The following is a 15,594-nucleotide window of genomic DNA, read 5'->3' as shown; positions in this document are numbered from 1 at the left end:
GGGATCCCTGGGATCTCCTCCAGGCTCTGCCATGGCTGCATCCCAGAGCTGTTCCCATCTCTCCAGGGCCAACACCTTCCTGGACAGCAGGAGCTGAAAGGAAAATCAAAGTGATCTTTCCTCCTCTTTGCTGAAGGACTGACTCCATGCTGAGCTCTGCAGGCTCCTGGGATCACAGAACCCTGGAATTGCTCAGTTGGAAAAGCCCTCAGAGATGACTGAGCCCAACCATCAACACAGCACCACCCTGCTCATCCCTGACCATGTCCCAGGTGCCACATCCACACTTTTCTTGGACATTCCCAGGGATGGGGACTCCCCACTGCCCTGAGCAGCCCCTTCCAGTGCTTTACAACCCTTTCCAGGAAGGAATTCTCTCAATATCCATCCCAAACTTCCCCTGCTGCAACTCGAGGCCGTTTTTCCCTTGTTCCCTGGTAGCAGATCCCAAATCCCCCCTGGCTCCACCAGGGCTCTGTCAGGGAATTGAGGAGAGGGAGAGGGTCCCCCCTAAGCCTCCTTTTCTCCAGGCTGAGCACAGGGACTCGTTTTGATTATTCTGAGCTGTATTTGTGGCAAACTCAAAGGATTTGGCTGTGCCAAAGCCAAGCAGAGGCAATTCTGGAGCTGGGCCACTCCTGAGCCTTATCAGCAATTCCAAAGTCCAGGAATGAGAGATAAGGAACCACTGTGCAGTTACAGACACACCACGCATGGACAGCATGGAAAAGCTGGAAAAAGAGGAAGTATAAACTCCAGAGAAATAAAATAGGAACTATCAACTCCATAAAAATGAAATAGGAATTATCAACTCCACAAAAATAAAATAGGAATTATCAACTCCAACCCACACTCAAAGAGCAGCCCAGGAGGATTCCCCAGGCACATCCTGGGGGGATTCCCAGTAAATAAGGAAATAAGGAACATGAACCAGGGTCTCTGGAAAGGAGAGGATCCTTCCAGCCAGGTGCAGGGACAACAATTTGGGAGGCACCTTCCTAACAACTCTTCCTAGAATTTTTCACAGGGAAGCACGAAAATCCCCAAAGGAAAAAGAAAGGCAGAAATTCTTCCCCCTTTATCTGGGAGCAGAGACAGAGCTGGCCTTAGTTCAGAAACGTTTCAAAGGTGAAAGAAAACAGCACCAAATATTGACACAAGGGAAGGAAAACATTCCAGGGGGGGAAGGGTGTGGGATGCATGATCCTCCAGTGCCCCCAGCTGGGAAAGAGCAGCTGAGCAGGAGCAAAGGGAGGAAAACAGGCTAGGAGTGACAGCCCAGAGTCAGCAGAGCTGCCCCAGAGCTCCTGGAATGCCAGGGAGCTGCTCAGCTCCCAAAGGGATTCACGTGCTGGAGGAGCTGCAGGATCCCTGGGAAGTTGCATTTATGGGAAGGGCCTCAAAGTTTTCCTGCAACCCTGCTCAGCATCCCAAAACCCCTGGGATCATGGAATGGTTTGGGTGGGAAGGGAACTTAAAATCCATCCCATCCCATCCCATGGGCAGGGACACCTTCCACTCTCCCAGGCTGCTCCAAGCCCTGTCCAGCCTGGCCTTGGACACTTCCAGATCCAGGGGCAGCCCCAGCTGCTCTGGGAAATCCATTCCAGCCCTCACCACCCTCACAGGGGGGAATTCCTGCCAATATCCCATCCATCCCTGCCCTCTGGAAGCCATTCCCTGTGTTCCTGTCCCTCCATCCCTTGTTCCCAGTCCTTCTCCAGCTCTCCTGGAGCCCCTTTAGGCACCAGAAGGGGCTCCAAGGTTTCCCTTCCCTTCCCTTCCCTTCCCTTCCCTTCCCTTCCCTTCCCTTCCCTTCCCTTCCCTTCCCTTCCCTTCCCTTCCCTTCCCTTCCCTTCCCTTCCCTTCCCTTCCCTTCCCTTCCCTTCCCTCACTCTCCCCACAGAAGGAAACAAGGAATTCCCAGGAAGGACAAGGACAAATCCACCCGGGTGTTCCCCTGCTCACCTGGGCAGCAGCAGTGACACTCGAGCACCACCTCCTGGAGGTGCCACCTCCTTCCCTCTGGAATGGAGCTCACCTGGAACAAGGCTGGGACACCCCTGGCCTTCCCTCGCTCCCACTGCAGCAAGGAAAGGTGGAAGTACAATAGAATTACCAGCTCAGGTCCCTGGCACCCCTCAGGTGCTGAAAGGGATGGCAATAAACACGGGATTAAAAACCCCAACACGGAATTTGGGATAAAATTCAGTGATTTTTATTCCAAGGATTTCATTCCCAAGATCACTCACCGTTAGGGATGAACCCCTGTCTGGGAGAGCTCAGCCTGGGCTGCTGGGGCCAGGGAGGGAATTGTCCTGCAGGTGCCTCAGCCCAGCCCTGGGGGAGTTTTGGGTGCACTTTGGGAAAAGGTTCCTCATCCAGAGGGGAACAGCTCCCCAGGGAATGGTGACAGCGCCAGCTGGGATTTTGGGATCAGTGGGATTATTGGGGTGTCCCGGGCCAAGAGTTGGAGCTGGTCCCTTCCAACTCAGGGTACTCACAAGGGATCCTTGTGGGTCCCTTTCAACTCTGATTATTCCATAATTCTGGAGGTCAGGGAGAGCTTGGACAACACTCTCAGGCACTGGCTGGGATTTTGGGATGTCCTGTGTGGGGCCAGGACTTGGACTTGATGATCCAGGTGGGTTCCTTCCAACTCTGGATGTTCCATGACTCTGTGATCCTCACAGGTCCCTTTTAGCTCTGGATATTCCATGATTCTGGAGGTCTAGGAATGTCTGGACAACTTGGGCATCAGGATTTTGGGATTAGTGGGATTTTTTGGGATGTCTTGTGCAGGCCCAGGAGCTAGACTGGAGGATCTTTGTGAGGCTGTTCCAATCAGGACATTCCACATTTCCTAGGGCATGTTCCCTGGTATTCCAGGAACAGCAGCACTGTCCTGGCAGGGTGGGTTTCAGGTGGGATCAATAATTCACCTTTGCTGGGCCAGGTGAGGCCACACCTGGATCCAGGGCAGGCCTCTGAGGGACTGGAATGCCAGGGAATATTCTTGATACACGTGGAAAGCACATGTAGGAACTTGGATTCCAAGAGCACTTCCTTCAACAACCTCCCACCCCACAAAATTGGTGCTCCCTGAGCACCTGGAGTGGATCCCCCGTGGGGCAGCAGCTCTGTGGCCACAGAGAGAGGCACAACCTTCCCAGGCATGGTTCTGGGGAAGGCTGTGAGAAGATCAGAGAAAAGAATGAAAAACAATTCTTATCTCCACTTGCTGCACCTGGTGTCGTGAACATCTGGAATGGTTTGGGTGGGAAGGGACCTTAAAATCCATCCCATCCTATCCAATCCCATCCCCAGGGACACTTCCACTCTCCCAGGCTGCTCCATGTGGAATGTGTTGTGGAGATTAGTTTATCAAAGGGCGCTTTCTTCATTAACTGTCCCAACAAATCAGTCCCAGCCATTCCATGCCCTGGACTCGCACGGGAAGCCAAGGCCTGCTCCCAGCAGGGGTTCAGGAATTGCCAGCTCTGCCTCGTGCCCGTGGGCCCAGGGCTGCGTGAGGCCGCTGCTCAGTCAGAGCCCTGGGGACGGGCAGTGGTGGATCTGAAGAGCAGCAGGCTCCTGTCCCAGGAGGTGCTCCCGAAGGAGCAGACGAGCTCCATGGCGCACTCCTGGGTCAGGATGCGGGTGATGCTCTCGGCCATGTCCCCGTTGATCCGCAGCGATCGGAAATGCTCGAAGTCGTCGCGGCCCAGCCTGCGCAGCCGGCGCGCGGCCGCCCGGTAGCACCGCCAGGGCTGGGGCTCCACCAGCAGGAAGGTGCAGAGCGAGGCCAGCAGGGCCAGGAACTCCAGCAGGCCCCTGTCGCCGTGGTTCAGGTGGATCCACATGGTCACGGACATGCAGAAGCCGATGTCGAAGGAGGAGCGGCCGAAGCGCTGCAGGAAGGAGCTCAGGAAGGGCTCCCTGGCCCCCGAGTCCATGATGTCCAGGCTGGCAAAGGAGATGGAGGCAGGGAAGGGGCTGCTCTGCTGGGCCCTCCGGATCAGCTCGGGGTCGATGTCACAGCACAGCAGCTTCAGCTCCTTGTCGGCTCCTGGTGGCTCTGGGCTGGAACTGCTGTCCTGGAGGCCCAGCAGGTGCTGGTACAGAGCCACGCTGAGCTCCTGCAGGAGGAAAACAGCGATTCAGGGAGCTCCCCAGAGCTGCCTCTCGTGAGTGTCCAAAGGAAAATCTGACCAAGGTCTGTCCTGGGAGAGCCCTGAGCACCTGGAGTGGATCCCCCATGGGGCAGCAGCTCTGTGGCCACAGAGAGAGGCACAACCTTCCCAGGCATGGGAGAGGCTGTGAGAAGCTCAGAGAACAGAATAAGAAACAATTCTTATCTTCACTCGCTGTACCTGGTGGTGTGAACATGTGCAATATGTTGTGGAGATTTGTTTCCCAAAGGGTGGTTTCTTAATTAACCAATGGTGATGGTGTTTTAATTAGAGGACCAGTTAGGTCCACCTGTAGTGAAGTAGGGTATAAAAAAGCAATAGGCTTCTTAATAAAGAAATAAATGAAACTATAAAGAAATGAAAATAGAAATAAATGAATATATAAAGAAATGGATCTCTAACCTTCTGTGAATGCATGGAGTCTGTGTAACTTATTACAGTTATTATCACAGGGGACCCCACCTGTGCTGACACCCCCACAGCACAGAGGGCCTGCTCCAGAAACCAGGGAATCCTGGAATGCTCTGGGCTGGAGGAACCCAGCTCACCCCCTCCAGCCCTGCCATGGAACACCTTCCACAACAGCAGGTGGCTCCAAGCCCCTGGAATGTCCAGGTCCCCCAGCCTGGAATCTCTTTCCACACTGCACACTGATGGAAAGTGAATTAATCCTTAATTAAAGGAGATCCCATGGAGCTCCTGGAGCTGCAGGCACAGGACAGGCTGGGAATGTCCTCTGGTGGTGACAGGTGCTTCTCACTGACCTGCTCCACCAGCTCACCCGGAATGGGACCTGGAATTGTCCCTTTGGTAATGCCTCAGGGGAATTCCAACCCCCAGGAGCAGCAGCACTGCCCCAGCAGGGTGGGATCAATAATTCACCTTGGCTGGGCCAGGTGAGGCCACACCTGGATCCAGGGCAGGACTGGAATGTGTGTGGAGCTGGGAATGGAGCTGGGAAAGGGCTGGAGCAGCAGCCAGAGCTGGAAACCCCTGAGGGAGCTGGGCTCTCATGTGGGACCTCCTCACTCTCCAACCCAGACAGGAGGTGCTGCAGGAGGGGTGGGATCTGTTCCCAGGAGCAGAATGAGAGGAAGCAGATCCAGGGGAGGTTTAGGTTCCATTTTAGGGAAAATTCCTCATGGAAAGGGCTGGGCAGGGGAGGAATCCCCATTCCCAGAGGGAATTACAGACCTAGGACAAGGTTTCTTCCCAGTCTGCCCCACTCCTCCCAGCATCCCATGGAGGTGACTGTCCCAGTGTTCCCAGTTCTCCCACACGCTGGGCACTGCCTGCCCCAGTGCTCCCCATCTGTCCCAGTGCTCCCAGCACTCCCCACCAATGCCCCCCATCCCTCCCAGTGCTCCCAGCACTCCCCACCAGTGCTCCCCATCCCTCCCAGTGCTCCCAGCACTCCCCACCAATGCCCCCCCACCTCTCCCAGTACTCCCCACCAGTGCCCCCCCACTGCTCCCAGCACTCCCCATCAGTGCTCCCCACCCCTCCCAGTGCTCCCAGTACTCCCCACCAGTGCCCCCCATCTCTCCCAGTGCTCCCAGCACTCCCCACCAGTGCTCCCCATCCCTCCCAGTGTTCCCAGTACTCCCCACCAGTGCCCCCCCACCTCTCCCAGTACTCCCCACCAGTGCTCCCCATCCCTCCCAGTGCTCCCAGCACTCCCCATCTGTGTTCCCAGCACTCCCCACCAGTGCCCCCCACCTCTCCCAGTACTCCCCACCAGTGCCCCCCATCTCTCCCAGTGCTCCCAGCATTCCCCACCAGTGCCCCTCACCTCTCCCAGTGCTCCCAGTACTTCCCCACCAGTGCCCCCCATCCCTCCCAGTGCTCCCAGTACTTCCCCACCAGTGCCCCCCATCCCTCCCAGTGCTCCCAGTACTCCCCACCAGTGCCCCCCCACCCCTCCCAGTGCTCCCAGCACTCCCAGCATTCCCCACCAGTGCTCCCCATCCCTCCCAATGCTCCCAGTGCTCCCAGCACTCCCCACCAGTGCTCCCAGCACCCCCCACCAGTGCCTCCCCCACCATTCCCATCTGCCTCCCTGGGCTCCTCCACCTCTCCCAGCCCCTGCCTTTCCCTGCGCTCCCAGTTTGTCCCATTGCCCTCCCTCGTTCCCCACCAGTGTTCCCAGTCTGCCCCACCCCAGAGCAGTGCCTCATCCCCAGCCTTCTCCACGGTTACACTGGGGGTGCCCAGGACCCCACAGGCTGCAGCTGAGAGAGATTTTAAAGCAGAAGAAAATGAAAGTTCCCAGTTAAAGGGGAGTTTAAGAGGAGGAGAAGTTCAGGTTAAGGGCTCTGGTGCAGGTTTAGGGTTGACACAGCAACTGGATTGTCCCCCAGTGCCCCCCAGTCTGTCCCAGTGCCAACTCGTGCCCCCCAGCAGTGCCGTCCCAGTGCCCCCAGTACCAGGGGACTGCCAGTCTGCCCCAGTGTCCCCAGTGCCCCCACCAGTGCCTCCCAGTATGCCCCAGTACCCTACACCAGTCTGTACCAGCGCCCCCCAGGACCTCACGCCAGGACTTCCCAGTCTGTCCAAGTGTCCCCAACACCCCAAACTGGGGTGTCGCCCGCACCCCGTCCCCCCGAGGTGCCCCAAACCCGCCTGCGTGTGGCCCCCTCACCCCGGAGTTGCAGCCCACATCGAGCCCCAGGAGCGGGCGGGTGGCCGCGGGGAAGAGGCTGCGCAGGAGCCCTTGGGGCAGGAGGTTGATGCGGCCCTCGGGCGGGTGGAACCGGGAATAATTCGGAAAGTTCCCGTAGGGAGCCGCGCCGGGCTCGGAGCCGCTGCGGCTGATGGGCGCCGCCATCTTGGCACTGCTCCCCGAGCCGGGCGGGAACCGCAACCGGAGAGAAACGTTCCGGGGCAGAAACGTTCCGGGGCAGAAACGTTCCGGGGCGGGACAAGGACGGGGACAGGGAAAAAGGGACAGGGGACAAGGGACAGGGACAGGGGACAGGGACAAAGGGACAAGAGACAGGGACAGGGGACAGGGACAAAGGGACAAGGGACAGGGGACAGGGACAGAGGACAAGGGACAGGGACAGGGGACAGGGACAGGGGACAGGGACAAGGGACAGGGACAGGGAAAAGGACAGGGACAAGGGACAGGGGACAGGGACAGGGAAAAGGACAGGGACAAGGGACAGGGACAGGGGACAGGGGACAGGGACAGGGAAAAGGACAGGGACAAGGGACAGGGACAGGGGACAGGGGACAGGGACAGGGAAAAGGACGGGGATAGGGACAGGTACAGGGGACAGGGACAGGGGACAGGGACAGCGCCACTAGGGCAGCCACAGCCCCTTGGAGGGGAAGAGACTTTACACATCTTTAGACATTTTGTGTAAAGAACCCTGTGAAAAGCGCCCATCACTTGTTTTTAAAATTTTAAAAGTTTAATAGTTATTAAATGGTTATAAAAATAGTAAGACAATTAGAGTAATAATAATTTGAACAATTTGGATTTGGACAATTTGAGACAATAAAAACAAAGAGTTACGGATGTCCTGGTACCTTTTCTGGGCAACATGAGCCCCCAAAAGGCCCCATGTTAACAGAGGATTAACCCTTAAAAGCAATAGCATGCTGCATATTCATACACCTCATCCATGATGCATAAATTCCATTCAAACCCAGGATTCTGGCTGGGCAGTGTCAGCTTCTTCCTCTGAATCCTGACGGCGTCATCCTGCCCGAACGAGGCAGGAAGTTCATTTCTCCTGATAATGGAGCAATAAATTCTCTTTCTCTGAAAGATTCAGGTGTCCTGTGGCTGCTATCTCGGTGCGAGTCCTTTCTTTAGGAAAAAAGTATCCCACATACATAGTTTCTATTTTAACATTTTGTTATAACCTAAAACTATATTTAACACCGTACTTAAGAGAATTAATACAGCATCACTTTCTAACACAACACATACAATATTCATTTCAATATTTGCAAAAAGCCAATCATAAAAAACACATTTTTCACAATCCTGTGAGAAATGACCAGATAATATTGGCTTTTGCATTTAGGTATTAGCCTATGCTTACTGTTAGTGATTATAACTATTTAGAAATAGAATCAATTATCACTCCTTTTAGTGCCTGTTGGTGTAATATAATCTATCAGTTTAAGTATGCTCTGTATTGCACCTGTGTGTAATGAATATAACGTCTGTGTATCATTATGGAAATAACAGTGTGATGAATGTGCTGTGTTATAGGCCTTAGCAAAACATAAGATGCTGTGAAAAATGTGTATTTTGATTGGCTTTTCACAAATATTGAAATGAATATTGTATGTGTTGTGTTAGAAAGTGATGCTGTATTAATTCTCTTAAGTACTGTGTTAAATATAGTTTTAGGTTATAACAAAATGTTAAAATAGAAACTCTGCTATGTAGGATACTTTTCTCCTAAAGAAAGGACTCGCATTGAGATAGCAGCCACAGGACACCTGAATCTTTCAGAGAAAGAGAATTTATTGCTCCATTATCAGGAGAAATGAACTTCTTCCTGCCTCATTCAGACAGGATGATGCCGTCAGGATTCAGAGGAAGAAGCTGACACTGCCCAGCCAGAATCCTGTGTTTGAATGGAATTTATGCATCATGGATGAGGTGTATGAATATGCAACAGGCTGTTGCTTTTAAGGGTTAATCCTCTGTTAATGTGGATCCTTTTTTGGGCTTATGTTGCCCAGAAAGAGGCACCCGGACTGTCTGTAACTCTTTGTTTTTATTGTCTCAAATTGTCCAAATCCAAATTGTCCAAATTATTATTACTCTAATTGTCTTACTATTTTTATAACCATTTAATAACTATTAAACTTTTACAATTTTAAAAACAAGTGATTGGCGCTTTTCACAATAACCGTGACACCAACCAGAGCACTGGAGGACAATTAGAGAATAGCACGCTAAAATTAAGGAGGGCATACGAAATCCTTATCAGAGAATGTAAAACAGCAGGATGGAGGCACAAGAAGAAATAAAATATATTGACCTGACACCCAGGATGTCATGCAGGTAAACCAGAGTGTGAAGTAGTCAAACAAAGGAGTTCCCAAAACATCAGAAAGTTCAAAAGAACCTTTTAATAATGCATGAAACACATGAATGTGCATTTACCTCAGCAATGTAACAGTATAAAGATAACACTGTCTGTGTACACCGGGGTGTTCTTTGGCTGTTGGGCAGGAGCACCCCAGCGCTGGAAATTTTGTCCTTGTTATTGTTATTGTTATTTACTTTTATTATTTTATTTTATTTTATTTTATTTTATTTTATTTTATTTTATTTTATTTTATTTTATTTTGTTTTAATGTTTAAACTTTTAAAAACCCTAAGCAGTGAATTCTGTTTCTCACAGCCCTGTCTGGCCCTGCCAGGCTGCAGAGGGATGGTGACAGCCACCCTGTGTCCCCTTTGAATGCTCACCCTGCATTGCCATGGCAATGGTCTCAGGCCTTGGCAGGGTTCAGGCGTTTAAATGACACATACATGTTAAATAATTAATATAAAAATCACATTTTATCACATAAAACATATTAATTTTGTTCAAATAAATAGTGTGTAAATGCTACTTATGTCAGCGTTATTGAAAGAATATTGGAATAATACTAACTGATGTTATAAAATACTGTATAAATATACGATATATAATAATATTATATAATATAATAATATATAGTACAATATAGTAATATAATAATAAATTAAATAATAATAAATTAACTATTTATAAATAAAAATAAAAATAAAGTAATAAAAATTAAAATAAAGTAATAAAAATAAATAGAAATAGAATTAATAAAATAATGAAATAAAAATATAAAATATAAAATAATATATAAATTAAAAAATAAATAAAAATAATTATAAATAAAAACAAAATTTTATAAATATAAAATAATAAAATAATAAAGTAATATAATAATATACTATATACACATCAATAACAAATAAAAGTTATTTAAATCACAATTAAACACGTGGTTACATTGGGGATGCCCAGGACCCCACAGGCTGCAGCTGAGAGAGGTTTTACAGCAGAAGAAAATGAAAGTTCCCAGTTAAAGGGGGGTTTAAGAGGAGGGGAGGTTCAGGTAAAGGGCCCTGGCAAAGGTTTTGGGTTAATGTGAAAAATGTGTATTTTATGATTGGCTTTTTGCAAATATTAAAATGAATATTAATGTGCTGTGTTAGAAAGTGATGCTCTATTAATTCTCTTAAGTAGTGTGTTAAATATAGTTTTAGGTTATAACAAAATGTTAAAATAGAAACGATGCTATGTGGGATACTTTTTTCCTAAAGAAAGGACTCGCACTGAGATAGCAGCCACAGGACACCTGAATCTTTCAGAGAAAGAGAATTTATTGCTCCATTATCAGGAGAAATGAACTTCTTCCCAACTGAAGGCACCGTCAGGATTCAGAGGAAGAAGCTGACACTGCCCAGCCAGAATCCCGTGTTTGAATGGAATTTATGCATCATGCATGAGGTGTATGAATATGCAACAGGCTGTTGCTTTTAAGGGTTAATCCTCTGTTAACCTGGGTCCTTTTTCGGGCTTATGTTGCCCAGAAAGAGGCACCCGGACTGTCTGTAACTCTTTGTTTTTATTGTCTCAAATTGTCCTAATCCAAATTGTCCAAATTATTATTACTCTAATTGTCTTACTATTTTTATAACCATTTAATAACTATTAAACTTTTAAAATTTTAAAAACAAGTGATTGGCGTTTTTCACAATAACTGTGACACCAACCAGAGCACTGGAGGACAATTAGAGAATAGCACACTAAAATTAAGGAGGGCATACGAAATCCTTATCAGAGAATGTAAAACAGCAGGATGGAGACACAAGACGAAATAAAATATATTGACCTGACACCCAGGATGTCATGCAGGTAAACCAGAGTGTGAAGTAGTCAAACAAAGGAGTTCCCAAAACATCAGAAAGTTCAAAAGAACCTTTTAATAATGCATGAAACACATGAATGTGCATTTACCTCAGCAATGTAACAGTATAAAGATAACACTGTCTGTGTACACCGGGGTGTTCTTTGGCTGTTGGGCAGGAGCACCCCAGCGCTGGAAATTTTGTCCTTGTTATTGTTATTGTTATTTACTTTTATTATTTTATTTTATTTTATTTTATTTTATTTTATTTTATTTTATTTTAATGTTTAAACTTTTAAAAACCCTAAGCAGTGAATTCTGTTTCTCACAGCCCTGTCTGGCCCTGCCAGGCTGCAGAGGGATGGTGACAGCCACCCTGTGTCCCCTTTGAATGCTCACCCTGCATTGCCATGGCAATGGTCTCAGGCCTTGGCAGGGTTCAGGCGTTTAAATCGTTTAAATGACACATACATGTTAAATAATTAATATAAAAATCACATTTTATCACATAAAACATATTAATTTTGTTCAAATAAATAGTGTGTAAATGCTACTTATGTCAGCGTTATTGAAAGAATATTGGAATAATACTAACCGATGTTATAAAATACTGTATAAACATACGATATATAATAATATTATATAATATAATAATATATAGTACAATATAGTAATATAATAATAAATTAAATAATAATAAATTAACTATTTATAAATAAAAATAAAAATAAAGTAATAAAAATTAAAATAAAGTAATAAAAATAAATAGAAATAGAATTAATAAAATAATGAAATAAAAATATAAAATATAAAATAATATATAAATTAAAAAATAAATAAAAATAATTATAAATAAAAACAAAATTTTATAAATATAAAATAATAAAATAATAAAGTAATATAATAATATACTATATACACATCAATAACAAATAAAAGTTATTTAAATCACAATTAAACACGTGGTTACATTGGGGATGCCCAGGACCCCACAGGCTGCAGCTGAGAGAGGTTTTACAGCAGAAGAAAATGCAAGTTCCCAGTTAAAGGGGGGTTTAAGAGGAGAGGAGGTTCAGGTAAAGGGCCCTGGCAAAGGTTTTGGGTTAATGTGAAAAATGTGTATTTTATGATTGGCTTTTTGCAAATATTAAAATGAATATTAATGTGCTGTGTTAGAAAGTGATGCTGTATTAATTCTCTTAAGTACTGTGTTAAATATAGTTTTAGGTTATAACAAAATGTTAAAATAGAAACTATGCTAGGCAAGATACTTTTTTCCTAAAGAAAGGACTCGCAATGAGATAGCAGCCACAGGACACCTGAATCTTTCAGAGAAAGAGAATTTATTGCTCCCTTATCAGGAGAAATGAACTTCTTCCCAACTGAAGGCACTGTCAGGATTCAGAGGAAGAAGCTGACACTGCCCAGCCAGAATCCTGTGTTTGAATGGAATTTATGCATCATGGATGAGGTGTATGAATATGCAACAGGCTGTTGCTTTTAAGGGTTAATCCTCTGTTAACGTGGGTCCTTCTTCGGGCTTATGTTGCCCAGAAAGAGGCACCTGGACTGTCTGTAACTCTTTGTTTTTATTGTCTCATATTGTCCTAACCCTAATTGTCCAAATTATTATTACTCTAATTATATTACTATTTTTATAACCATTTAATAACTATTAAACTTTTAAAATTTTAAAAACAAGTGATTGGCGTTTCTCACAGTTAAGCTGGCACAGCCAGCTGGGTTTCGTTTGCTGCTGGTTTCAAGCACAGCGTGGAGAGCAGGGGGCGCCTGGAGCTCACAAGTGCAGGTGAAAGGCTCCGGCTCCCTGCATCGGCCCTTCTGTGTTTTCACGGGAATGGTTTGGGTGGGAAGGGACCTTAAAATCCATCCCATCAATCCCATCCCATCCCATCCCATCCCATCCCATCCCATCCCGTCCCATCAATCCCATAAATCCCATCAATCCCATCAATCCCATCCCATCCCATCCCATCCCATCCCATCCCATCCCGTCCCATCAATCCCATCCCATCCCATCCCATCCCATCCCGTCCCATCAATCCCATAAATCCCATAAATCCCATAAATCCCATCCCATCCCATCAATCCCATAAATCCCATCCCATCCCATCCCATAAATCCCATCCCATAAATCCCATCCCATCCCATCCTATCCCATAAACCCCATCCCATCCCGTCCCATCCCATCCCATCCCATCCCATCCCATCCTATCCCATCCCATCCCATCCCATCCCTGCCATGGCAGGGACACCTCCCACTGTCCCAGGCTGCTCCAAGCCTTGTCCAACCTGGCCTTGGGCACTGCCAGGGATCCAGGGGCAGCCCCAGGTGCTCTGGGAAATCCATCCCAGGGCCTCCCCACCCTCCCAAGGAACAATTCCTAATTCCCAATATCCCATCCATCCCTGCCCTCTGGCACTGGGAGCCATTCCCTGTGTCCTGTCCCTCCATCCTGTGGAATTTGCAGGCAACCCCAACAAGGGAAGAGATGAGAATCTTGACTCCATGTTTCAGAAGGCTGATTTATTATTTTATGATATATATTGTATTAAAAATGCTATACTAAAACTACTCTAAAGGAAGAGAAAGGATTTCATCAGAAGGCAAGCAAAGAAAGGAATAATAAATTCTTGTGACTGCTCAAGAACAAAAAAAATATAGATTATAATTTCATTTGAAATTGAAATGGTACCATATACTTGGCTTTTGACATGGATAATGGGGCCATGGCTTTAAAAGGTTTTATTAAATTAACAGAAATTCTAAGTGCAGGCCTAACCTCCCTGCCTGGACTGCTCACAGCCTCCACACAGCTGCTACCATTGGCCACCAAGTAAAGACAGTTCACATGCTGCCTAAACAATTAATTCTCCTCATCACATTCCAAAGGAGCAAAACATGGAGAAGATGAAGCTTCCCAGGAGAAAAGATCCTAGTGAAAGGATTTTTCAGAAATTATGTCTGTGACACCATCCCTTGTCCCCAGTCCCTCTCCAGCTCTCCTGGAGCCCCTTCAGGCCCTGCCAGGGCTCCAGGGTCTCCTTTCCCTTCTCCTCTCCAGGTGAGCACCCCCAGCTCTCCCAGCTTGGCTCCAGAGGGGCTCTGTGGCCTCCTCTGGGCTCTCTCCAGCAGCTCCTCATCCTCCCTGGGCTGGGACCCCTGGCCACAGAAGAAAGGTAGAAAAAAGGTGCAAAACCAAATACAATTTCCCCCCTCCTCTAGGCAATGGAATTCAGGGATTTGAAGTCTCCTCTGACTCTCTCTGGCTGCATTTAGGACCCTCAAATTTCTGTGTTCAACAGGCATGGGAAGCAGCTCCATCCCTTCCTCCCTCCAGCATCCCTCACACCCTGCCCAAACTTCCCCTTATCCTGCATCCCTCCATCCTTCCTTTCATGGTTCCAGCCTGATGAACCCCAATTTTTGCCTGAGCATCCAAAAGCCCAGTGCTGAAATTGGATGGAATCAAATTTCAAAGCCTTTCATCATGTCTGTGGTCATTTCAGGGAACCCTGATGATGCCTCATCCACCTGCTCTTGGACACCTCATTATTTGTGTGGGAATGTTCCAGAATAATTCAGTCCCTTTTTTCATACAGAAAATGCAGGGAAATCCCTCCTGGCTGTCCAGCATCACTTCCCAGGAGCCACATTTCCCACATTTTGGGTTTGACTCTTTCCTAAAAGCACAGACTGCTTTTGGGAAGGATCCAATCCCTGCTGCACTGGGATTTCTGTCCTGGACAACCATCCCTTCAGACCTGAGGGAGTGAGATGGGAGTTTGTCCCTCCCAGTGCAGTTTGCAGTTTACCTCTCCCAGGTGGGAGTTTACCTCTCATTTTGGGTGGTAAATTGTCCCTGGAGGATTTTTTTTTCCTTCATTTACGCTTGGGAAAGCTACAGCTGGCAGAAAATTCCCTTGGAGCTGGAGCCCTCTCCCACTCACTGAATTTTGAATCCTGTGGCCACATAAACTGAGTGGGAAAGGGAGCAAATCCCTCGTTCCAGGAGCCCTTTGGCCCTCAGCTCTGAGCTGTTCCTCACCCATGACACCTGTTCCAGATCCTTGTGCTTCTATTGCTCTGTGGTGGTGAATTGTCCCTGGAGGATTTTTTTCCTCCATTTACTCTTGGGAAAGCTCCAGCTGCTCTCCAGCATGGTAGAAAATTCCCTTGGAGCTGCAGCCCTCCCACAACTTATCCCCATTCACTGAATTTGGAATCCTGTGGGAAAGGGAGCAAATCCCTCATTCCAGGAGTCCTCTGGCCCTCAGTTCCCAGCTGCTCCTCACCCATGACACCTGTTCCAGATCCTTGTGCTTTTATTGCTGTGTGTGGGATGTTTTCTTTACTCATAACCAGGGAAGAGGTGACTCTGGCTCCGTTAAACCTCTGGGCCATGCCAGGACCTTGTTTACATCTGAAGGGGTGAAGCAGCACCTGCACAACCAGAGCAGGAACAGGCACAGG

At 47.7% G+C, this 15,594-nt stretch overlaps 1 protein-coding gene across 1 annotated transcript; it reads right to left on the bottom strand.

Moving 5' to 3' along the window:
* Positions 1 to 2,195: 2,195 nt before the first annotated feature.
* BCDIN3D (BCDIN3 domain containing RNA methyltransferase) lies at positions 2,196 to 7,068 on the bottom strand. Its single transcript, XM_054649123.2, has 2 exons — positions 6,835 to 7,068; positions 2,196 to 4,139 (listed from the first exon to the last, which is right to left on the bottom strand). Exons 1-2 carry the CDS (start codon positions 7,018 to 7,020, stop codon positions 3,543 to 3,545), a joined length of 783 nt encoding a protein of 260 aa, XP_054505098.2. The 5' UTR covers positions 7,021 to 7,068; the 3' UTR covers positions 2,196 to 3,542.
* Positions 7,069 to 15,594: the final 8,526 nt, after the last annotated feature.

The sequence above is a fragment of the Agelaius phoeniceus genome, chromosome 35 (genome assembly GCF_051311805.1).
Source record: "Agelaius phoeniceus isolate bAgePho1 chromosome 35, bAgePho1.hap1, whole genome shotgun sequence".
Taxonomy (NCBI): domain Eukaryota; kingdom Metazoa; phylum Chordata; class Aves; order Passeriformes; family Icteridae; genus Agelaius; species Agelaius phoeniceus.
Note: the sequence above shows the minus strand (reverse complement) of the source record. Positions and strands in the feature narration are given on the sequence as shown.